Source organism: Sciurus carolinensis, chromosome 4 (genome assembly GCF_902686445.1).
Source record: "Sciurus carolinensis chromosome 4, mSciCar1.2, whole genome shotgun sequence".
NCBI classification, from domain to species: domain Eukaryota; kingdom Metazoa; phylum Chordata; class Mammalia; order Rodentia; family Sciuridae; genus Sciurus; species Sciurus carolinensis.
Genome location: NC_062216.1, coordinates 156,967,848 through 156,994,020, shown reverse-complemented (window position 1 = coordinate 156,994,020; position 26,173 = coordinate 156,967,848). Strand labels below are relative to the sequence as shown.

The 26,173-nt window shown below is 38.4% G+C and overlaps 1 protein-coding gene across 4 annotated transcripts in view; it reads right to left on the bottom strand.

The window, feature by feature from the left end:
* Positions 1 to 26,173, bottom strand: part of Ano4 (anoctamin 4) — a 322,489-nt gene that overhangs the window by 79,388 nt on the left and 216,928 nt on the right. For all 4 annotated transcript variants that reach the window (XM_047550092.1, XM_047550093.1, XM_047550094.1 and 1 more), the window contains one exon: positions 2,339 to 2,445. In XM_047550092.1, coding sequence (XP_047406048.1) covers positions 2,339 to 2,445 — 107 coding nt within the window. The remainder of the gene's footprint in view (positions 1 to 2,338; positions 2,446 to 26,173) is intronic.

Here is a 26,173-nt window from a genome sequence, read left to right as displayed (position 1 = left end):
TCGACCAGCAGTTTTGAGTAGTAGCTTTTCAGCACCCAAGTGTGCAATAATGAATTGTGAGGTAGACTGCAAATGCTAATACCAGTGTTAGTGAAGGGGCTATCTTTTGAGTTATTTGCATTTTACAGTATAATCCAGAAGAACTACTGCCACAATAATTTGACATTCATTCACTTATTTTCTGGTATGTTCATAACTAAAAAAAAAAATTGATAAGGTAGAAAGTTATACATAGGACTACTCAAGTTCGTTGAAAAAAAGTAACTGAGATAATACTAAATTACTTAGGATGCAAAATGTTAACAATGGTTCTTTTCAGGTGGTAGGTTTGCATAATGTCATTGAAAGTAATTCTGGACAATAAAAGAAGAGTTGCATAACATTAAGATCATCAAATAAGCACTCTAAAAATAATTGTCATAGGAATTAAGAAGAGGGAAGAATTCCTTTAAGTAGTTGGATAGGCACAGAGGACTTTATGGAAAGGGTATATTTTAAGGATGGATGAGTTCTGTAGAGAGTGTGGGATGTGTTCAACTATAATACCATCCTAAATATTTCCCCACCTGCACCTGCACTGACTTTCCCTGAATGTGTATTCCATGTGTATTCGGATCTGGACTAGGTAGCTGTATATTTCTCCCCATTCCATTTTAATTTATGCAGCTTGGGATCAAAGTCGATTTTTTTTGGCAGTTTCATTATTCTAGTGACTCACGCTGAGCTTGAATTCAATTCATCTCTCAAATCTGTTCCTCTCATGATGTTTGGGAAACATTTCTCCCACACTGTACTTGGGCAGTTGTTTTTGCTGATCTGAGTGTAGGACTTCACATTTACAAACTGTTAAATGTCATCTCACTAGACTTGGCCAAGAGCACCAACCTGCTGAGATCACTGAGGTTCCTGACTCCATAGTACATGTCCTTCAGCCTCACCCCATGAGAGCATGATGAATAGGCCATTGAGGTTACGTACCAGTTATCAATTTATTGCCCCTCAGTTCCAAATGTACCTTGATTGCATGCTTTTCAATAATGGAGTTGGACCTTGTAAATCTTCCTACTTTGTCAACTGATGATACTTGTAAGTGTTGTCAGCTGAAGTCCCTGGAGGGACACTGATGGAAGAAGGGGTACTTCTTCCTGAAACTGGTATGCTTCTCTCACCAGGCTTCTGCAGCACCCACTTTTACAGCACCCAGCTCCTGCAGTGTGTGGTGGCCAGCAGCACATGACACTCCCCAAGGGCAGACTTCCTGATACCCCTGTGGGTAGTTTCACAGAGCAGAGCTTCTGGAGCAATATCTCCCAATGAACAAATTTCCTTTGACCCATGTAGGCAGCTCCCCTAGTACTCCAGACAGCAGATCCTCAGAATATGTCCACCAAACCGCTATGCCCAGCTGCATCCCTGATAACAGGGTCTGGATTTCGGCTTGTCAGGGGAGACCCCTAATCTCTACTATTCTCCTATTCTTCAGAGTTCTTCTTATCCTTGACCAACCAATCCTCCATGACTCCAATCTCTAGTCATAGTTAATTATTTATATTAAACTTTCCCTGTTCAGATTATATGTGCTTTTGTTTCTTTATTGAACCCAGACTGATATAGGTCATTATTAAAAGTATCAATAAAATTTTTGCTAGTTCCAAGCCTCCCAAACCTTCCTGACTTACAATTGCCTGTTTAATAAGGCAGGAAATTTGGTAATTTAATATGGGAAGATTCTCATAAAAATGCCTAAAATATAAATTGTGGAGGCTGTTTCATGGGGAAGATGATTATGGGGAGAATTAACTTATGTGTAACAACTCCCTTGGCCTGGAACACCCTAGCCCTCCCTCTTCCCATGCTGCCTCCTTACAACTCAGGTTTCAGTTCAGATTTCGGCTTCTCAGTGATGATTTCCCTGACCACCAATCTCAGTTAGCTTTACCAGTCTATCTCTGTAACTACTCATTTTAATTTCTTCATGTTACTGTATTTACCTGTTTATTGTTTTCTCTCTCTAATCTCTTGGACAAAATCTACAAGAGGGACAGAGAACTATGCTCATCTCCCTAACACCTTGCTCAGTGCTGGCATATGATAGGTGCACCACAAATATTTGTTGAATTAAGAGAATTTCTCCATGATCTTAGATTAATCAGAGAATGTGCAGTTTAGAGAAGATACATAAGGATGCTAGGAAGATTTTACACTTATAACTATTCATCAAAGGAGAAGTTTTACAAATGAGAAGCATTTCTAGAATTGACTCAAACTTAATGAAACTAATGGCAGAAAACTCATCCCCAAATCTCAATGTAGTTTTTCATACTAATATGCTACTTACCAATTTTGTTTTTTCCTTCTTCATACTTTATTCTTTGTAGAATGTGATGTACAATTCTACTTCTTGTGGCATTGTTGAAGAAAGTGTCTTTGTTGTGGATGATGAAGCTGCACACAGATATTGAAAAAACAAAGTTGAGGATTAATTGGCAGTGAGGGATCTCATGTATTAACATTTGGTGCTGCTTGGTTGGAGGTATCTTCAAGCCGTGCTAAAGTGTATGTCTGGAATAGCATAAGAGAGCCCAGAGATCACACCAGAGCAGTAGGATCATGAATCTAAACAGTTCTGGTTCTCAGACTTCTGAGCATTAACAATATTAAGCCAGGAAGAAGCTGGAGATAAATGAAATTATGAAACCTTAAAACAAACTAATAACAAATCTAGGTCTTATTTTTCACTTTTTCTTAGTAAGGTCCTTAAATAAATTCAACTAAAAATTCATTTTGTTTTTATCTCCATGACCTTTATCCTGCCTCTTCCCATGTCATAATCAGGTGGTTTTCTAGGAAACTGGCTTGAGTGGCAGATACAGAGTTTAGGTAATGAACTATGGTCTGGCTTAGGGGTGAGGTGAGAGGTCAGATTTGGAAGTCACCTCTGTCCCTTCCTCTCCCATGTTATCTCTGGGAGGGAACCCTTCTTCTAAAGCATAAACTTAAGACATGTTTTCATTTAACCAATGGCCTAGTCAGTCTCCAAAACTTTCAAAGGGCTCATAGATCATGCACACACAAACACACACACACACATACACACACACACACACTCATATTCACAACACTGGACTGTCTAGTAGGTGTTCCTACCCTACTGAGAGGTTTTCTAGTTAACAGACAGGGCTTCCAGGGTCATGCAATCGAGCATAAAGTGGCCATGTCTTCTCTTCCCAGAAATGTGAAATATGGTAGAATATTAGCAACATTGTGTAATTGCTTCATTAAATTTAAAATTTTATCAACTCAGTAAACTTTTATTGGGTTCCTTCTATGAGTTGGACTCTATGCAAAGGCATACAAATATTGTCAACCAACCCCCCCCCCGCAAATCCAGCTTTGAGATCACCTCTCTAGCAAGTCTCTCCAACACTTCAACTGAACTCCTGTGCCCCATAGACTCCAATATTCCCTCCTCTATACTTTTTCTTGCCTTGCAAGCACATTGACTGACGGGTCACTCTGTATTGTCATTTGTATTCATTTCTTCATCAGATATTTACAAAGGTCACTCCATACAGTACTGATTATACATTGGCAAGCAAAATAAGAAAAGCTTATAGACTAGTGGGTAAGACGGACCATAAACAAAATGAACATGATCATGTGGCAGAGAAAGATAGACTCAACCTCCTTTTTCATGCCTTTTCTCCCACGAGGACTGTGGGCTCACTCAGGACAACAAGCTGCATCATGACTTCTGTAGCCCTGGGGACTAGTAAGTGGCACACAGTTATGTGAGGTCATGGGGTTTACGCTGGGGAAATCGTTGTCACACATTTTCTTGAGAAGATGGATTCCAAGTAATTGTAAGTGATGAGATAAAACTGGCCTGGAGGAAGGGTGGTCCAGGCATGGGGCTCAGTTTGGGAACAGGGTTGAGAATGTGAGTTTGGAATGACAGATAAAGGAGGGAAAGGTCAGAAAATATGGAGACAGAAGTAAATCTTGTGCACTGATTCCTTGGAGAAGTATTTTTCTCCCACTTTTACTTCTCTTGGGTTCTCTTAGAAAATACTGCTCTCAGAGAAAGGTGGTTTGACTTGGTGGATGAGAGATGATCACTGTGTGAGTAAACAAGGAAGGTACAGCATTTATCTTGTGTTTTCTGAAGACATTTTAGGGCATCAAAGAGGAAGAGGAAAAAAACCAAGAGTTACATTGAGTGCATTTCTTTTTATTTGCTCCGTCTCTGCTTTTGCACCTTATCTGAGACAGGCCATTACATTTTAATACCAAATAAAGATGTCATAAAGAAATAGACAACAAATAAAAAGCCCATTTTGACTAACAATTTCAGGTGATAACTGAAAGCTGATAAGCACGACTATGCTTGATGAGACAATTTGGGGCTAAAAGCCCATGTCTCTCCTCCATTAAATGTTTTTCTGCTTCCTTCTCTTTTTATAGTACCACTTTTCATCTTCTGAGTCCATGTGATGATTCTCTATAATAAGTATTGGGGCCAGCTTCAAAACCTTGTTTCCGTTTCCTTACATCTAGGTTGTACCTGGAGCCTGGAGAGTCTACAGGAGGAAGAATATAGGGGGCATGTTCCAGGCACTATCCTAAACAACCTGAATGTGCAAACTCATTAAATCCTTATCCACAAGGTAAGGCATGTTAGTTCCATTTTACAGGTGAGGAATCAGAGAGGTTATGGGATGTGCCCAAAGACACCTGCCAAGGGGCACATCAGGATCTGGTTGCAGAGGCTGCCCTCTTAGCCACTCAACTTGCCTGCTTCTCTCTATACATCGGAGCCTCCTGCAGGTTGAGGTCAGCCCAAGAGGAACTCTGCAGGGAATGTTCTTCTTGTTTCCCTGCATCCTTGCAACCTCAGCTCAGGCCATATTCCCCTCTAAAGCTCTTGCTCCACACCTCATCCTCACCCTGAAATGCAGTGTGGTACTATACGGAGGAGGAAGCAGAAACCATTGAATGCATGAGGAGGGAGATGGACTTAAAAGTCCTTGATGTGTTTAACATCATCTCCACTTTCTCTTAAGACTCTGAAGTGAGACAGACCTTGGTCTATACCTCAGCCCTGCCACTTACTCCGTGGTGTTGGGGCCATCCCTTGACTTTTCTGGATCTTGGTTTACTCATCTGTGAATTGTGTATAACTCTATAATTTCTCTTTGGGGGTTTCATATAATGAAGTGAGATGACAAGCAGTGCTGAGCCTACTGACTGGCATTTCTAGGCTCTCAGCCTTAGCTGTCACCATTGCTGTTGCTTCTATCATATTATATCAAAGTTATCTGCCTGTATTTATGAGCATCTTGAAGGCACACATCAGCCCAGCTCTGTATTACAGCACTAGAACAGGGCAAAGTCCCTGAGAAACCCTTAAAGTTACATCAAAAGAGCTGACTTCCAGAGGACACTAGCCAGCCTACAAGCTATGGAACTGTATCTCATCTCTTTCTATCTTGACCCTAGTCCTGCTTCTGGAGCTCTTTCTGTCCTCTCCATTTCTTGCAACTGCCAACCCAGAGCCATTCCCTCAACATTGCACATTTAAGGTTCTTCTGGTGGGGTTCGCAGCCGTCTCATTTTCTCTGTCACTCTTTCAAACTGGAGGATTATGAGAAGGAGCAGTGATGATTGATGATTTCCTACTCATGTTCTCATGCTTTTCTCAGCTACAAATAATTCAGATGAAATCACACGCATGCGCACACAAACACACACATGATCTAAGATGAACAATTCTGGCCAATGTGAGACTTGGAGCTCCAAAGTTCTGAGCAGGGCTCGACATGAGCTGTACCAGAACTCAGTTCTGTACCTAAATATTTCTGAGGAGGATGGTGAACTTGTACAACCTCTGTGGAGGCCATTTGACCAGATTCACTCAAATTCCACATGTGTCCTCATTACATGTCCTCTGACCCAGAAATTCCTCTTTTAGAAATTTACAAATACACCTACAGACAGATATGCAAGAATGTTCACTGTGGTATGGGTTATAACAGCAAAAGTCTGGAAATAACCCAAACAATTCAGCAGTGAAGGGTAGGATAAGCAAATTATAATACAACTCTACAGTTGAATACTCTAGCTACAAAGAGATGAAGGTTGCTCAGTGCAAATATTTAAAATCTCCTAGATAGTACAGGGAGAAAACAAGATTCAAAACAGTCACATAGCTATCTGTATCAGAGGAAAACATCCATATAAGGAAGCACACAGATATAAATATATTGACACACATATTTTCTGGTGCATGCAGAGAATGACCATCAAAGGGTACATACACATCTGATTGCCTCTGGGAGAACAAAGTGGCTGGAAAGTTTGGAAGTAAACCTCACTATATGTACTTAGAAAATTTTTATTATGCATACTACATATTAAACTGAAAAAAAAATTGTTTTAAAAGAAAGCCTAAAAGGAAAATGTGTTTATATTTTAGGTCTAGTCTCACCATCCCTCTGAGGAATGAAGAACTGGTGGAGGATCAACTCTGAGATCACAGCTTAGTACATACATCTCCTTGTTCTATCTCTTTAGAGGGATTCTATAGTTTCCTCAAAGTCATACAACCAGCAAGTGGCAAGAAGGAATTCAGAAACCATTTTCTTTGTTCCATTCCTTCAAATTTGTTTGAGAAGGAATATTTTAGGTGCATAAGGGTGCCTGTGTGCATATGTATGTGAAAGGGATTTTCAGAATGCCTCTCTCATGCTCTGGAAAGAAGGCCCTATTGACTTGCTCATTAAGTAATGGGCAGATTGGAGCCTGAAGCTCCCAGTGTCTCCTCTCCAGAGTCTTAGCTATTCTTCTGCTTCCGATGGTGGTGGGGAGCCTGGGTTTTCACTTGAGGTGCTGGGGGATTGGGGTCCCCATATCCTCTTGGCTAGGAAAGAAGGAATGGGAAGGAACATGTCTTGCAAATAAGTGTTAATGACAGACTTCCTGGAGTTGTGATTTGCTCTTTAGTGACAGTTCTTCTATACCAATTGTTCATAGCAGTACTATAAAATATTGTGATATGCTGGGTTTAACAAGTAAATATTATGCTGGCACTGTCCTAAGTCACTGAGTGGGTAGAGAATGGGAAGCCACAAGGGTGGGATGCATTCTAAGTGATGCAAAGGTGAAATGAACCCAGCTCACTCCTCAGAGAAGCCTCTGTTCTTATCAGATAAAACGAGAAACACAAACATTCAAAGTTGTGGATTGGGGAAAGGTACTCATTAGTGCTGGGTTTAAAATCAGCCTAGTATGAAATGTGCCACTTTTAAAGCAGGAAACAACTCATTTCTTTTTTCAAACAAACTTTCCTCTTATGCAGTTATTAGGTTAAGACTCCATTTTCATCATAAATTCATAGAACCGAGGGAAATTTTATAATGTTTGAATTATCTAAAGTTCCACTCTAACATAGAAATTTCTGAGATAATGAAAACATTCTGGGTTGGGGATATAGCTCAGCTGGTAAACTCTAGTATGTGCAAGGCCCTGGATTTTCAAGACCCCCACATTGTAAAATAAAGTTTCTCTCTGCACTGTACCCTATAATACCCATCTCCTATGCAAAGCTACCGATCCTTTCAACTGTGGCTAGTGCATCTGAGAAAGTCAACTTTGATTTATTTTTTCTGATTAAAAATAAAATTTGAACAGCAACATGTGACTAGAGGATACTGTATTGACAGTGCAAGCGAGTGATTGCCTAAGTTGGGTGATACTCTGAGTATGCTGACAGAGCCCAATCACTGCCTCAGTGACAGAATCTGGACCCTATATCTTACTATGGCTATAGTACCTGAAGCAAGAGAGCATGTGAGGGACAGAGTATGCCATATAGGACCATGTGTAATTACCAGAAGACCTGGGTTCAAGTTCTACTCTCCCACTTAAGCTGTGTGGCCTCAGGAAAATCATCAGATCTTTCTGGGACACAGTTAGTTGTTAGTAAAACACAGTCATTATGCTTTAATTGACCAAGAACAGGGTTAGATAGTATCCAGAACAGAACATTTGATCTCTACCTTTGTAAAAGAAAAACTCCCTTTTCTCTGGTCTCTTCCATCTTAAAAATCATGGCCCTGCTATGCACCCAATTTCACAAGTCACAAACTTGAAATGCACCCTTGACCTTCTCTTTCTCTTTGGTTCAACATTCAATTCATCAAGTACTGCAGGTTCTTCCCAACTGTTACCTTGAATCTGGTCCTTTCTCACTCTTTACTTAAAAGTTGTTCCCAGGGCTACTGTAACAGCCTCCTAGTTGTTCTTTATATTTATATTCTCCCTCAAGTTCATCTTCTACAGAGAAAAAAAAATGATTTTTTAAAAGAATGAATGCAAGCTTATTCTTCTGCTTTAACTCTTCAATGACTAACCATAGATTTGGAATAAAGGCCTAACTCCTTTCCATGGTCTACACAGTTCTACATGGTCTGACTCCTACCTGTATCAAAGACACCCACTCCTCTTCCCTGTGCTTCCTGTGAAGAAGCAACTTTGTCTTTCTTTTTTTTGTTACTCCAGACAAACCCATGTTGTCATTCCCCAGGGCTTCTCCTCAGACTTTCCCCAGATTTTTGCACAATTTGTTTCTTTTCGACATTCAGGTCTTGAATGTCACCAGCCTAGATAAGAGAGTTCCTCCTCTGCCGGCAAATCACTCTTCTTATCCCATTACCTCATTTATTCTTATTATAGTTTATTCTCTGAAATTTTTAATTGGGGCATGCGTGGAAGACATCTCTCTGCAAGTCTACTTACTGTTGAACTCCCTCCCTGTAGGACGCAACCTCTTCACATGAGTGTAGGGCTCTGTCTGCCTTATTCCCTACTCTAGGGCTTGAGTGAGTAAATAAACCATATTCCTTATGACTGAGTCCTATTGGACATTTCAGAAATTGTCAGAATGTATGAAAACTAAATTTTACCTTTTTCTCCGTAACTTGAAGTTTCTAAAAATCAGTTTCATCCTATAGGTTTATTATAATAATTATTATAATAATGCTTTGTATGTGATACTGCTTTTGGGTAAATAAAGGCAATGAAGAGGATTTTTAAAGTATTTTTTAAAAAACATATATTAGAACAATTTTGAGATTGATAAAACAAGTAAGTAGTCTCAAAAGTTTGAAAATAAATCTCCCTCATTTAAAAATTCAAGAGGACCTTTACGCCATGTACAAACAGAGAAATAACATGTATCCCATTTGTTTACAATAAAAAAAAATTCAAGAGGAAATGGTAACTTGATCAAGAAACCTTTAACTATTTATATATGTGTCTGTAGAATTATTTTAGAATTATAGACACATCACTAACTTCCATATATTTAAAAATCTAAGGCATGTAACAAATTAGGAAACAAAGTCAATAAAAAATGAAAGCATTTTTCTTTTTTCTGGAATAAAGTTGAATGAATCAAGTGTCAGCTGGATTTCTGAATTAATCTGGGGGAGTGAAAATCGCATGCTTCCTGTTGCTTCCCATTTTGAATAGTAGTGTCTATTGTCATGATTATATCTTTGTTCCATCACTACATTTAGACAAATGTAGGAGGCAGATAATTTGTCTTTTCTGTTTACAGGTCTCTGGTCACAACCATGGAGCTGTATCCAAGAATTTTCATCTCCAACTAACTTGATGCAGAACAGGAGAGTCTGGACTTTTGAGCCTGGTGCAATATTGGGATGGTGTCTATAGGGGAACCCAGGATGGGAATGAGTATTTTCTCTGAGGGAAAAATATGAGTAAGTTACAGCCAGAGGGCGCTGTGGTCGATGGCAAAAATGGCTGCAAAACTTCTGGTCCCTGTGGTTCCTCCTTTGTGATGCTAATTTCTTGCTCCTTCCATAAAGAGGTAGGGTCCATCTGTCTGTCTCTTGAATCTGCAGGACTTGTGACTGGCTTTAATCAACAGAATGTGGGAGAAGTGATTTTTAGGCCTAGATTCTACAGCTTTCACCCTTGCCAGTCTAACCTGCAATCCCAAGACTGCTAAGGCAAAGAAGCCTGAGCTGACTTTTCTGAAGATGAGACCCATGCAGAGAGAAACCCAGCCAAGAGCAACCAGCTGAGTAGAGAAAACTGTAGCCACATATTGGCTCCAGGAGAAACCAGCAGAAGATCTGCCCAGCTGAGTCTAGCATAATTGCTGGGGAAAAAGAATCATGAGCAAATAAGATGATTGTAATTTTAAGTCAGCAATTTTTGTGGTAGATTGTTAGGTAGCAATAGATAACCAACCTACCTATCTTTTCTCATGGCCAAAGTTGTATTACTTGACAACACAAGAAGAAAGGTAAAGGTTAATGCCTTAAAAATAAATATTCAAGGGACTTTCTCAATTAGACTTTTAAATAGAGATTTCTTTTTTAACAAAGAGAAGCCAGGTGATATAACTGTCACTTAAATTATGTTCTCATAGTAATGAAAATCTAAATAGGAACAAAGCAACCAATTAATTTTTTTTTTAATGTGACAAGACCTACTTTCCTTAGAGTTTTCTGAGATTTAGGCAAGTGCAGTGCAAAACCTAACTTCTTATTTTAAGTACACTTGTTAAGAATAAAAGGATGAGAAGATTTTGAGACCAAATATAAACTATTCAAAGTCCTGACTAGGGAAGATTTTCAAGCCTCCTTTTAGGATTAAGATGATAAGATACTGGAACATAAAGCAATGTGAGATATTTTTAAAAATTCAGTCATTTCTAATTGTACTTCATGACATCATCTTTGCTATCTGAGAGTTAATAGGAATTTAAAAAATACTTGCTCTTCAGGCTTCCAGGTAAAGATGAAAAATTAATCACTTGCATTCAATTTCTTCCTTTCTCTAAACCCCATGAAAATAATAGTTGTATGTATGTGTGTTTATGTGTGTGTAATTAAATAAAGGTATAAGTAATAAAGGAAAGAAACAGCAGGAAGGAAAAACAGCAACAAAATGTTGGAATGTGCAGAGACAGAGAAGTCTTAGATCAGGAAATGCTAAATCTTCAACCATCTCTACAGAAAATTCATCAATGATCATATTTATAATAGAAAATCCTGTAAAGACAGAATTGGGGCACCTATGACCTCTAGAATTTGGGTTAAAAGGATACTAAAGTAAATATTTGAAATCTGTTAGGAAGAAATTAGCTCTCCAGATCTTTGCCTGTATTATAGCAGGAGACTAGAGGCTATTTTACATATTTATTGAGCTGTGAGACACCATGCATAGTTAGAGGTAGGGACAGCATGTGAAAACTGGAGGACCAAGTGAACGTTTGAGTACTGGAAGCTGAGACTCAGCAGCTGTTTTCATCCCCTCAGGCTCCAGAATATTGGTAGCCAGACCTTAATTTTGCAGGCAGGAGACTGGAAAATGTTCTTTGGGGAATCTGATCAACCTAGGAAGGAGATTTAAAGATACTAATACTGAAGACTCCAAGATGAAACCATCCAGCCATTTCTGAGGCCGACAATTAACAGGTCCAACCTGTTATTCAGAACTTTTTGTTTTGATTTCTTTTTCTTAAATATGGACAGTCAAAATTCACTAAATAACTGATGAAGACTATTAACATAAAAGATAGAGAAAAATACAAAAATACAAACAAGAACAATCAGAAAAAAACATGTATGGGGAAATTAGGTTATGAAAAGTGATAAAAATTTTGAAAAATCATTAAGCTCAGAGAGCTGAGAAGGTATTTGAAATTTTGGGGAAAAGAGCTAAAATATGTTTTTGAAAAACCAGAACATCATCAAAATAAAAATAATCCTTAAAAATTAAAAAAAATAGCAGAAATGTAAAACTCAATAGAAGCATTGAAAATAAATTGAGAAAATCTCCTAGGGCAAAAAGATATAGATTAACAAAAAATGAGAGAAAAGATAAGATTAGTTCAGGAAATCTACTATTTAATATAGGAATTCCAGGAAAAGAGATAAATCATCTAAAATTTTAAAGAATTATTCAAGAAAACTTCTCTGAACTGAAACTTAAGGGTATCCAGGTTGAATGGATTCACTGAATATCCCGTAAAATATGTGAATATAGAACCACATCAAGATATATTATTATTTATGCATTTGCAGGTAAATGGATGGAGCTGGAGAATATCATGCTAAGTAAATGAAATTAAACCCCCCCCCCAAAAAAAAGATACATTACTATGATATTTTAGAATACTGGGGACAAACATACTAACATAAAAGCTACCACAGATGAGAAAAGTTTTAAAGAGTTAGAAATTGAAGTGCTTTTAAAGTTCTCAGCAACAATAATGAATTTTAGATATGAAAGGAACAAGACCTTCAACATTCTGAAGGAAAAGAATTTTGGCTAGATATAGAATTCTATACCTAGCTAAACTACTGAAAGAATGAGGTTTAATAAATGTGTATTAGTTTATTCTGGTTGCCATAACAAAGAGTCACAGAGTAGGTGGTTTAAACAGAAACTTATTTCCTCCCAATTCTGGAGGCTGGAAGTCTGAGATCAAGGTGTCAGGAGTGTTGGGTTCTTCTGAGGTCTCTCTCCTTGGCTTGTAGATATATAGCAGTCTTCCCAATGTATCTTCCCATAGTCTTTCCTCTGTGCTTATCTGTGTCCTCATTTCCTCTACATATAATGGTATTAGTCATACTGAAGTGGGCCCTACTTCATTTTAAGTTTAACACCTTTTTACAGACCCTGTCTCTGAATAAGGTCACATTCTGAGGGTTAGGATGTTAACATGTAAATTTTGGGGGAATGTGATATTGTCCATAATAATGTGCAAGTAGAGTGGAATAAAAGTCCAGGAAACACAAAGAGCAATACAGGTGAGACACCAAGAGAACACAAGGATATTGATAAAGGGAAATTACAGAACAATTTGTACCAGGAATAGAAGGCAAGAAGTTCAGATTGGAACTTGTTAGAGGTTGCAGGGTGATTTCCTCAAGAAAATGAAACAAATTGCATATCTAATGCATCTGAACATCTTGAAATTGTCACAACTGGCAGAGTTTAAGATGGAATTAATGGAAAGTACAAAGAAAACTTTGAAAACTAAAAATCAAGAGAATGTGTTACTTTTTAGTTCAATCAAAAACAATACTGTCATGAATATTTAAAAATAACAAAAAATTTAAAAAAAGAAAAACAATGCAGGATAGGAAAATGAGTCATATTGTCCTACATGACAGTTCTGAGTAGTACTTATATAGTAATAATGATGTAAACACTAATATACATTATAACAATGCCTCTAATTATAAGTACATAGAAAGGATAAGGGATATGTATCCATTGTAGTGAGAACTTGCAGGAATAAGAAAAATCTTATTCCCTGTAGTAGAAAGTCAATAGATTCTGCTCTAATTGAAAACCCACAAACAAACAATAAATTAATTTATTTAGATATGTGGAAGTAATTACCAAAAGGATCAGCTAAAAGATTGGAAAGTGGTTGTCCCTTGAGATGGGGAAAGATAAAAAGTTGGTGGGAGTTCTTTTTTTATATTTAGCTCTTAATTTTTTACAGACTACATTTTGATTCATTGTACACAAATGAAATGGTGGGGGTTCTTGTCATTGCTGTTCTAGTCAAACTTGTAGGACTATTTGACTCTTTAATCTGTGGACATGAATAATTCAATTTTTTAAAAGGTGATAGGAGAAGGAAGGATGGGTGGACAGAATGAAGGAAGGAAGGAAGGAAGAATGGAAGAATTTCTTTTGAATAAAATGTTGCCAAAGATAGTTGGGAATTTTAAAAATATAGAATTATTTTTAGAAATAAGACATTTACTTTGAAATAAAGTCAGTATCTTCATAATGATTCTTATTGCTTTCAGGATTCAGTATTTTATATACTAAATTGGAGAGAGTAATAATGATATTCCAATTTGTAAGTGAACTTTATTTTAAGAATATGCCTCATGAAAAGATAGAATTTACTTTTTATGAATCCTAGAGCTTATAAACATGTTTTTCCAGCTTACAATAGTTTTTAAAAATTCTTCTAAATAACACAGCTGGGTTATATCTTATTGACTGGGATGACATCATGAAAGAATATAATATCTACTTTATTTGGTTAAAAATAAAAGCAAATTTAGGATAGGATCTTTGTTCTGTCAAGCACTGTTTGAAGTTAGAATAGAAACTTCTCTAAGCCTCCAGATCCTTATCTTTCACATAAGGACAACAAAAATGTTTAAGTCAGAAGGATGTTTAATCAGGAAATGCTGAATGCAATGTACTTATGTACACACATACTTGTAGATGGTAATTTTACATTATTATTAGATCTCTATTTGTCGCTTTTTGTAGGGATTACTGACCCTCATAGTTCAAACATGTCTCCATGTACCTGCTATTTTAAAATTAGGTCTTGTGAAGCTCTTTCTCCTTTAATGAAATATTTTCACACACACGAAAATGTGCCAAGAATAATATGAAGCCCCATGTGTCCACTAACTAACTTAAGAAACAAAAGTTTGCAAATACAGTTGGAGTTCCCCTGTATGAGTCTCTTCAACTGCATTCCCTTCAAGAGGTTATCACTATCAGAGATTTTTCATGATCTCTATTATGGATATATTCCTAAAAATAAGTATTATATATTTCACAACTTCACTTATTTTTCTACAACTTGCTTTGCTTGTTCAATACTGATGTTGATTCATATTGATACAAAGAACTCTTGTCTGATCATATTCCCTGATGCTGGTAGATGAACACAGGACCACTATATGAGGACACTATAGTTCATTGGCTCATTCTCTTATCGTTGGACACTTAGGCTATTTTCAATTTATTACGATTACTAACGATGATGTGGTGATCATTCTGTATGACGCAAAAGTGGAAGCATTTTAAGGAAGTACATACCAACGGATGGTATTGCTGGGTCTGAGGATACATGTGTATTTGGACAGGTCTTAGGAAAGAAGTGTCAATAAAATTTGGGAGTCTGATTCATGCACATGATACAACATCCTGAAATGATGTGATCAGTGGTGAGCTGTATTGCAACTAATTTGATGTAAGAATGGCTAGAGTCCCTAGATTTGGGGATGATGTAAAAGGTTAGAATGGATTTTAGGCACCTTTACAATAACCTCACCTTACCCCTGTGCATTCTAATGTGCTTTCTGGCAACACAGGAAAGCATTCGGGGTGCATTACATAAGTAAACATTACCACCTGTCATGTAGAAAAAGGTCGGCAAATCATCGGTTGGAATCAATAAACAATTTTAAAAGTCAGTTAGTTACCTTACAAGAGAATACGCATTAATGGGGTCAGAGGTTGAAAACCTGCTGGAAAGATTCAGTAGCTCAAACAATCCTTTTGACACTGGGTAGATGAACACAGGACCAAGAAAACTGGGGAGAGGGATGATAATCTGGATAATGCTGGAAGCTGAGAAGGAGACAGGAAGAGGAAAAGTGTGGGAAAGAAAGGAGAAAGAATGCTGTTGTAAAGAGGAGAAAAGAGGAAGAGAAAGAAAGTGATACCCTGAAACTGACAATTCTCCAGACTCATCTTTAAGACTGGGTCATGAAAATTAACATATAGGGAATTCACATATTAGTAAAATTACCTAATTATATGTCACACTGTATTGATATTATTAATGAAAATAGTATATATTAAAAATTTACCAAAAACACTGATATATTATTATTGGTTTTTACAATGTCATTATTATTATTATTAATAGATAAAAAATTAAAGCTCAGAATCACATGCCTTGTGAGTTGCAGACCTGGGATTTGGGGCCCCTCTTCAACTGACTCCAGATCTTGTGCTCCAGAGTTTATGTGAATTTAACCATTAATCCTTAAGGGCAGAAAGTGTGATTCTTTGTCCAGGCCTATCTAGTTCTTGTCATAGAACTGGTGCTTGATGTTCACTGAACTGGAATGAATATTTGCAATGAAAACATTGCAATATTCAAATTTATTAGAGATTAGTTTTATTTGGTACTTAAAAGACAGAATTAAAATGAAAGAGTTTTTTTTTTTTTTTTTAAAGGTATAAAACCAGTCTGGAAACAATAATGGTTTCCTAATCAACCCCTGGATCAGAAAAATCCCATTTTAGAATAAGCCATGCCCTCAAACTTCCACTAATTAGGGTGCTACTATAATTCAGTCAATAGTAACATTTTTCTTGAATCACCCAGGCAACTGTCACTGCATACATTTATTATTCAGTGACTCATTCACAGCTACTGTCTCAGTCTAGTCTTGGCTACGGGTCTTGCTTTCAGATTCCCTTACTGGAGCTGAGTTGTCCTGAGTGTTGATGAAGAAACAAATCTGTCTACTTCTCTATAGTTCCTTTATATTGCAGTGAGCAGCGAAGTCCTAGAATCTTCTCCAACCATCTACAAAATTTGGAAGGAAGTTGGAAAAATTTATCTTCCATGATCTCTCTTTTTTATTTTAGGCCTTCCCCACCCCCTCCACACCCTCTCTCCTATCTTCAAGTCATCCTCTATCCCAGCTACAGCTCAAATATCTCCTCCCCATTTATAACTATTCATAATGGGGTATATACAAAGAATAACATTAAGTTTTTCACCTTTGCAAGAGACATTTTGATTTTAATTGAGGATGACTTAAACCAAAGGAATAATGTTCAAATTATAAAATTTCATGTATCAGGGAATGTGTTGTATATTGAGTTATCTTTTCTCCCCCTTTGTTACTCTTCTATGGTGCTATCACACATCTCTGAAAATGACCTCTCTGCTTTACTGCTTATCTCTCTGACATGCTCTGTCAGTACAGGGCACTAGAGGGAGACTGGGAGGAAAAACAAGGTTGAGGTTAGTCCTTCTAGTTTGCCTGCTTGTTCCTGACAGTGCTGCCCTTGCAATGATCCTTCAACTTCAATGGCAGTTGGTTCCAGTTTTCAGCTTTAAAAAAGAAATTCACTCCCCATTCTAGACTCACTGCATTGTCCCAGACTATAGGGGAACCAGAATCAAGAGGCAGCATCTCCTCCTCAGAGGTCCGAGCTCATATCTTGATTTTGATCCCTCAACCTCTTCCTTTAGCTCTACCATCCCTGCATGCAGTAGGGGCTTCACTTCTTGTGGTTATCTGTGTGACTTAAGCATTTCCTTTGTCACTGTGATTCTTCAGTTCCCCATATTGCTTCTCTGTTAAAGTAGCCACTAAGTTTCTATTTCCCTAAATGGAACCTGAGGGGGTACAAGGAACTAGAAAAATAAATGTTCTTTGGAGAGGAGGCCTTCTCTCTCCCCTAGACATTTTACACACCCAAATCTGACAGAATATTGCCACGGTATAACAATGGTTTCTGAATGTGACTTCTGAAATATTCTAAAACCAAGTCTGATTTCTACCCTACAGGAGTTTCTCTCACTTCTACTCAGGTCTTTGTTAACCTACATAGAAACTTCCTTTTCTATAAATATGATAGGGTTTTAAAACAAAGCAAAAAAATATAAGACATCATCTGAGTCCTAGAAGAAGTCACAGACTAAGGAGTTATATAAATGTAACAGAACAAAAATAATTAACATGGGGTGTTTCTGGGTATATTGTATTGATTCCCAGTTTGCTGCTTGTTCTTGTGAGGAGCATGTGTCCCTACCCATTATCACGTGACTTGTAATCTCCCTCCCTGGAGGATTAAAATTCCCCACCCGACTAATGCCATCTCTGGCCTCAAGACTTATTTGGACCAATGGAATGTGAACAGAAGTGATATGCACCACACCTGAGCAGACCCTAGAATAGCTCTGCCATTACTTCTTCCTCTGCCATAAGAATGCATGTCCCAGGTACAGGTTGCTTCCTTAGCCCAGAACTCATAGTAAAAAAGACATTTGACACAGATTTGAATTGATTCACAGCTAATATATTATGTGAACAAGAAACAAACCTTTGAGTAAGCCCCTGAAATTTGAGGGCTGTTTGTTCCTGAAGCTGAATCTAGCACAGTCTGACTTCCATAGTCCCTACACCAACAAAGATAATCCTAGAAGCTATGGTCTAAAAAGGATGGGTTTGTTTTTTCCTGGTGGAGAAGCTATGTCAATCCATATAACAAAATGATGAGAAAGAAGGATGAGATTTGGGAGTTGGGAGCAGCAAGAAAGAAGAAGAAAAGCTTATATAGGCTGTGATGAAGAGGAAATGCTATTGCCAGGGCTAGAGAAAGGACATACCTGTGTAAGGCAGGGTGTGAAGAAAGGAAAGAGAAGGATGGTAATAAATGGTTACTGAAAGCCATATATGTGACTTCCCCTTGTGTCCTTTGAAAAACTCAACTAAAGACTGGAACCACCTTCTAATTTCTTTTGGCTGTTGAATTGTGCTTTGTGCAGCACCCAGACATGACAATACATAATTGAGGTACAATACAGTCAGCGCCATAATCAAAGCATTTACAAAGGCTAATGAGCCCATAAGTCTAACTCTGTCTGCATGAGACATAAGAGATTTCATAAAGAAAACAATCTCTGAACTTGTTCCTGAAGGAAGAACAGAATTTTACCAGATGGTGAAAAAGAGACATAAAAAGTGTCCCTTAGGGAGAAGGAATAATAGTCATGGAATGTTTAGACAATCTCCATGGTTGTGTTGTAGGTATGTCCATCCCAGGAGGCCGAGAGGTGAGGGGAAGAAGCTGAAAAAGCAGTTTTGTATGTCACTCATGCTAAGGAGTCTGAACTTTATCCCAGAGGCCCCAGGGAATCATTGAAAGCCATTAAGCAAGGAGCAGTGCTACTGCGTATGTTATAGACCGTTACTCACTGCCAAAGGTTCGTGGCCAAAGGGATGAGGAAGGGTTGAAATCCTGCCCACACTCCTCTTGCTAACCTGTGGGCTGGGAATACTATAGAAGAGTGCCCTCATTCTACTTGAGCAAAGGTGCTATAGGAATCTGTGGTAGGAACCTTGGACATGACCTGAAATATAAGTGTGGTGCATGGTTTGTAGTCAGGAGAGACAGAGGAGGTGAAGACTATTATAGTTATTCCAAGAGTTGGTCACCACTTCCACTAAGGCTATGGCCATGAGGTCAGAAAGGAGGATGCAGAACCAAAAGGATTGGGTGGTGATGGTGGGCAGGGAAGAGGAATGTAGTATCAAGTCAACAGGCAGCAGTTATACCATTAATCTAGAACAGGAAACATAAATGATGGTGTGATTGTAGTTTCACAGATGAGGAAAGTGGGAAGTAAGATGAATCACATTCATGCCCAGGGATAGAGATATTTCTAAGATATGGTCCTAGACCAGTGGTCATTTGAATAAACTACTATCTATAAAGCTCACAGGGTTAGCACATTTTCCTTCACAGAGTCACTCTTAGATATGAGTCAGTAGTGCTCTGCCCAGGCCCCAGCCTCTGGAGAGCACATAAATGGCCCTCCCTCAAGTCCTCAGGACAGTTTCCTACTGCATGACTCAGATAAATGCCTTACTCTCTGTTCCATTTATCCACCTCTAAACAGAGATGAAAATACTGCTAGTCTCATGGGCAATCCAGTGTCTAGGAGGCACTCAATAAATGTTTGATGTTGTATTATGGAAGGGCATGAGTTTGCAGTCAGACAGATGTGGGTTCCAACCCCAAAGTGAACTTATAACTTTGCAGCCCTGGATGAAGTACTTAATAATGTCTGGAGCCTCTGTTCTATATTCCATAAAATGAGGATGATGAATTATTGTTGTAAGGGTCAAAAGAGGTGATGGTGAGGGGCACGCATTACAGTGCCTGTAGAGGTGCCTGCCTGTGAGGATCAATTGCTCCCTCACCCTCTGCTTGTGCCTTTTCCCTCTGACCATGATTGGTCAGACAGAATGCACCATGTGATTACCCATGTCCACATCACACAAGAGTTGTGATCCGGGTTCCTTTCTTTCCTCTTCATGTTAACCTTCCATTAGTTTATTATGCCTGAAGTTGGCAAATCTCATCTCTCATAGGCGCTTTAAGTTGTCTTTAACCATTTTAAGGAAAATAACCTCTTGACTATCAAATTTAGCATTTTTAAGTTAAATATTTAAGTAAAAATATACATACATGTATATTTAAGTAAAAATATACATACATGTAGGTAACAGATGTGAGTAGTGGGAATGTGCAGTTAAGGAAATAATTCTTTAACCTGGGCCCACTATGCTGATCCCCACATGCTTTCTTTTCAAAAGCAAGGTACCTGCAACCCTGCCTGCCCTAAGTCAATAGGCTAGGCTACATTCCTCAGCAAACAAACTCTTATCTGAAGGGGAAATTCTGGCCCTAAATGCCAATAAGAACACGTTACCTTGAGCCAGGGAGTAAGGGGGAGAGGTTACTGTTGTGACCCTTACACAGACTAGATTCCAGAACTCAGAGAAATAAGAATAATTTCCCCTAAACATAAAATTTGTAAGAACAAGTTCCAGTGAGAATGGGTCAACATGGGTCAAAGCAAACTAGAGTTGTCCTGGACCTTTACCTTGTGCAGTGGGGACTTGGAAATCTGATGTCATCCTGCTGTCAGTCAAAAGTCAAGACCTGGACCTGGATTGAACTCTCTGGAAACTTCTCTGGGGTCCCCAGGGAAACTGGAAGCACATCATCCTTCTCTTCTCTGAGAGGACCCACTGTCTCCCTTGAGAGTATCTTTTTTTTCCCTTTACTTATCTTTTCTGATAAACTCTTGCCTGCTACTCTGAGAGATATGTCTGAAATCTTTCTGGCGAGAACTGGTGAGAGAAGACTGCTGTGACTATCTCAGCCCCACAATGGACCCCTGCCTTGTAGCACATACACATATAAACATATAGAAACATATTTATCTACCATAGTGCAATCCTTGGCACATAGTAGAGACTGAAAATATTTATTGAATGACTAAGCTGATAAACAGGAAGAGTTATTATTAAAAGATGGATAAGTATGACAAAATATTTTCTAATGACTTATCACAGATGGTCTCTCAAATATTAAGATAATATGCTAACTACTAAACTCAGACACATAAGAGTTTGCTTTCCCCACATGTTCAGGTGACCTCTTTGTCCCTTAAACTAAAGTCATTTTGTCTTACTTAAAAGGAACCATATGATCTTCAGAAGTTCAAATCTTGGACTTTATGGCTTGTTTCACTTTCATTTCAGTTTTAAATCTTCCAGAACATAGATATATCTCCCCAGACTCTACAGATCAATACAAACAACCTGCATATCAAGGATCCTGATGACAATAAGTAACTGCAATAAAACAAGTGTCCTGAGACTGCTCTAAGTCATCGGGGTACTAAAAGAACATTAATCCTACCTAAATCAATCTTGGTATCTCTTTGCCTAAAGAATTCTCTAAAGATTTCAGATCAATAAAAACAACAGAAAACTTCAAAAGAAAATACAGTAAAAGGTACATGCTAAAAGAATCAGTATCTTCAAATATCTATGCGGGGAAGGTTTAAAAGAGCAAGTAGGAATATGTTACTAATACATAAATGTGAAATGGCAATGTATCTGAAACACTGAGCATCATTTAATTTAAAAGTAATACCACTCCAGTTCAGATCAGAGATTCTCCAAATGATTCTCAATTTACTCCTGTCTCATGGTAATACCAACAGCCATCCTTTATTGATTTTTTTCTATGGGCTGGGTACTGACTAAATATATAAGTGATTTCATTTAGTGAAATCAAATAACCACTTCCCTCCCTTTCTTCATTCCTTTCTTTTCTTCTTTTTTTCCCATTAAAATTGTCCTGTTAGTACCTCATGGACTAGCAAATTTATATAGATGTGATAGGCAGAATAATGACCCTCCAAATAAGTCTACATCCTAACCTCTAGAATTTGTGGATACATTATCTACATGGCAAAGGGGAATTATGTTGCAGATGGAATTAAGGATTTAGTTAGCTGACTTTAAGATAGGGAGTGCTGTGGTATAGATGTGACCTGACCCTATCAAAACTCACGTTGAAGCTTGGTCACCAAAATGTTGAAAAGTAGTGGAAACTTTAAGAGGTGGTCTTGTGGAGTGAGTTGGGTCATCCAGAAGTGGATTAGTTCCCAAACAAGCAGGTTGTTTTCAAAGAGCAAGCCTGGCTCCTTCCACCTTTCTCTTGCTTTCCCTCTCACCCATGACCTCTCTCTCTTGAACTTGCTCCCTCTAGGTGATGCTGTTAGTCATAGCATCAGAAGTCAATGCCAGGGCCATGTCTTGAATCTCCAGAACTCTGAGCTAACTAAATCTTTTTTCTTTACAAAAAACTAACCTCAGATATTTTATTATAGCAACTCTAAACAGACTAAGATTTTCCTGGATTTTTCAGGTGGTCCAATGTAAGTACAAGAGTCCCTAAAAAAGTGGAGAAGGAAGATGGAGTAAGAGAAGAAGATGCAAAGACAGAAGCAAAGTCAGAGAGAATGTGATGCTGGCTTTAAAGATAGAGTGATATACCATAAGCCAAGGAATGTGATAGCCTTTATAAGCTAGAAAAGGCAAAGAAATAGATTCTCACCCAGAGCCTCCAGAAAGGAAAGTGGCTCAGTGACACTTACTTTGGATTCTAATCTCCAGAACTCTAAGATGACTCTGTTTCTTTAAGCAACTAAATTCATGGTGATTTGTTACAGGAGACATAGAAAACTAACATGTAATGTTAAGAGAATAAGACTGGGGCCAGAATGCCTGGCTTTGGAATCCAAGTCCTGACACTTACTGTCTGACCTTGGATAAGTTATTTAATCTTTCTGCACCTCAGTTCTCTCCTCTAAAAAAATGTAGTATAATAACCATAATTTACTTCTAGGATTAAATGGATTTGTAACTGTGAAGAACTTGAAACCTGGTAAGCACCACATAAATGTTATCTGTCATATTCCTATAGTAAATTCCATGTGGTACTATTGAATTATCTTTTCTGAAATTGAGTTTTGAGAGGAGCCTTCTGGAAGTATAACGATGCAATAAAATGACTGACTAATGCTGAAAGCCTGTTTCCAAAGCTGGCTAGTAGTTGAGAGCTCTCTGTGGGGTCAGATGCTGAGGTGGCCAAATAATCATGGGCTGGTAAACAGCCTCTAGCCTCGGCTCTGGTAATAACATATAAAAGGGCCAAGTGGCATCATATGTTGACTTACAGAGATGCATATGTACTGGTTTGCTTTTATCGCCTCTCAAATACAGATACATTTCAAATAGAATTGAGGTTACTGACTAATCAGTTCTCAACTTTAATGTTTTGTGGAATTAAATTCACACAACAAAGACAATTAGTTTAGGAATATACTACAGTATTTTACTGGACATTCCTGCAGAAGATTATGATCATGAGCAATGAATTCTCCAGAATCATGCTGCACAGCCTTCCAGAAACAGACTCCAGAAAATCATTTGCTCTAAGGCGGTTACTAATGATGATGTTCACTATTTCATTCAAAGCCCTCAATGCTGTAGTGCAAAAATTTTATTTCAGAGCCAAATGCTACAAAAAATATCCCTTTATCTAAGAGAGCAGTTTTCTTCCTCTCTGACAATCAGAATCATGTGACTTACTACATTTATCTTTTCTACTCTGCCCACTAGGCTATAAGCCCGATTCATTGAGTCATTTGTCAAGATATTTAGATCATTGAGGGCTACAAATGTGAGCCCTTTTTTTTCTGAACTTGAATGCCTACTCTAAATGATATTCTCCAGTTTCAAAACATTTATATTTTACTACTTTATTTACTCTGTCTCTGTTATGTTTAGATATGAGGTGTCCCCCAAAAGCTCATGTGTGAGCCAATGCAAGAAGTTTCAGCTAAAATGATCAGACTACAAGAGGTGTCACCTAATCAGTGGATTCATCCACAATATGGATTAACTGGGCAGTAACTGTAAGCAGCTAGGATGTACCTGGAGGAAGTAGATCACAGGGGGTATACCTTTGGGTTTTATATTTTGTCCTTCGTGAGCAGAACTCTATTTGATTTCCGGGCTCTATGTCCTGAGTTGCTTTCCTTTGTCATGTCCTTCTGCCTTCTGCCTCCCCTTGGGCCCAGAGATATGGAATCAGCTGATCATGGACTGAAGCTTGAAGCCATGAGCCCAAATAAACTTTTCCTCTATATCAGATCTTTTGGTCACAGCAATGAAAAAGCTAAATAAAACTGTCTCTTTAAGATAACGCAAATGCTTTAACAATGAATTCCAAAGGCAAAGAGATATCTTAATGCCCACAGGCTCATCCCTAATGTAATGTTGCTGAAAAATTGTACTTGGGCTCCACTCATGTGGCATAGACCTGAGAGAGCAGCATTGTGGAGAAGGCGCTCTTTGCCCCAGCCTTGTTCGCTGACCTAGCCTTGACCAGGGCACCCTGAGCAAGCCACTCGGTCTCTCTGACCTTCATTGTTCTACCTGCACCTCCGCGGAATTCTAATGTGTCTGTGGTGCGGCCCTGGAATACAGGGTTCCTTAGTAAATGGTGTTTGCTGTCAGTTTGATTATTGTAACTGTTGTGACCACTACTGGATTGGCTGATCACTAATGTTTACAACTAGCTTCCACAGTCTGCAGGTTTATTCCACTGAGAACAAAGTCAGAAGATAGGAAGGCAAATAAACAGAGGTTGCAGAGACTTTCTCACCACCGTCCTGCCAGCAGTATTTCCCCCTTGATAACCTTAGCACCAAGATTTCTGTGGTTAGTATGTTCCTAGGGAACATGATCTATGCTATTTTGCTATTAAAGACTTTGTCATTCCTTTGTCTTTTTTATTCCCACAGGGTAGAAGTGGGGAAAGAGTATGTAAACCAACTTTGTAATCATGTGGTCTTTTTTGCAATGACCATTTTGTATATGACACATGATACATGAATTAAATATCTTGGGATAGGCATTATTCTTTTTTAAAATCTGTTGACATTATTCTTTTTTGTGGGGATAGCAGGGATTGAACTCAGGGGCACTCAACCACTGAGCCACATCCCCAGCCCTATTTTATATTTTATTTAGAAACACGGTCTCACTGAGTTGCTAAGCACCTCGCTTTTGCTGAGGCTGGCTTCGAACTCATGATCCTCCTGCCTCACTCAGCCTCCTGAGATGCTAGGATTACAGGTGTGTACCACCACACCCGGCCGTTGACATTATTCTTGATTACAGAATTTAATGGCCATAAAATCTTTGATAGAGAAGATGGTTTATCAGTTAGCAGAACTGAGGCCAAAAATAAATCAACAAGTCAAGGGAAAATTAAAGTTGACCCAGGAGAACAAAGTCGATTGTACCTTTCACTTTCCATTTGTAGGTTCTGGGCTTTAGAGAGATGCTTCACTGTGATGAGAGGACCTGCCTCTGGAGCCCGGCTTTGTCCTCCAGCAGTGGCAACAATGCCAAGTCTGCTTTACTCCTTTTCTGTTCTATCAGGTCTTATAAATTCCCTAGGTGCCATTCAATGCCAGGTACATAGTTCCTGCCTTAGGTAGGAGATCACAGTCTACTAGGAGATTCAGGTAGAAGTCCAAAAGCATGTGAGCAGAGTTCATTTCAAAGGGTCTTTTTATAATGTCTATTTCATATATGCACAGGATGCACGAGTTAAAATGTTTTGTGCACAATCGAACTTTGCAAAAAATGGGTCAACGCTGAGTTATATGTGGCATGTATTTTCACTCAGAGTTTGAAAAGATATAAACTTTATATATATATTTTATATATATATAAAGTGTAATACACACTTACTCATTGTCGTCATCATCATCTCTCACTTGGATGACTATAGTTGCCTCCTAATTGGTCCTTGCTTCTACCCTGGTTCCTACAATTTGTTCTTAACAGAGTCATCAGAATGACTTAGCCAACTTGGAAAAGTTAAAGCAGATCACATCTCTCCTCTGAAAAGTCAAAGTCCTTACACAAGCCCTCTTACCTCTCCAACTCAACCCTATTGCTCTTCTCCAGTCATATGGCCTTCTTTCTCTTCCTCAAACATCTGGACAGGCTCCCACATTCAGGCCTTTGTTCTGATTTTCCCCTACCTGGAGCTCTCCCTCCCCTCCAGACCTCCTGCAAGTCCAGTCACACCTTCTCTGTGAGGCCTAACCTGAGGAATATAAACGCCGTCTTTAACTATGCAACCTGTACCCCCATTCTCAGGCTGTTATTAT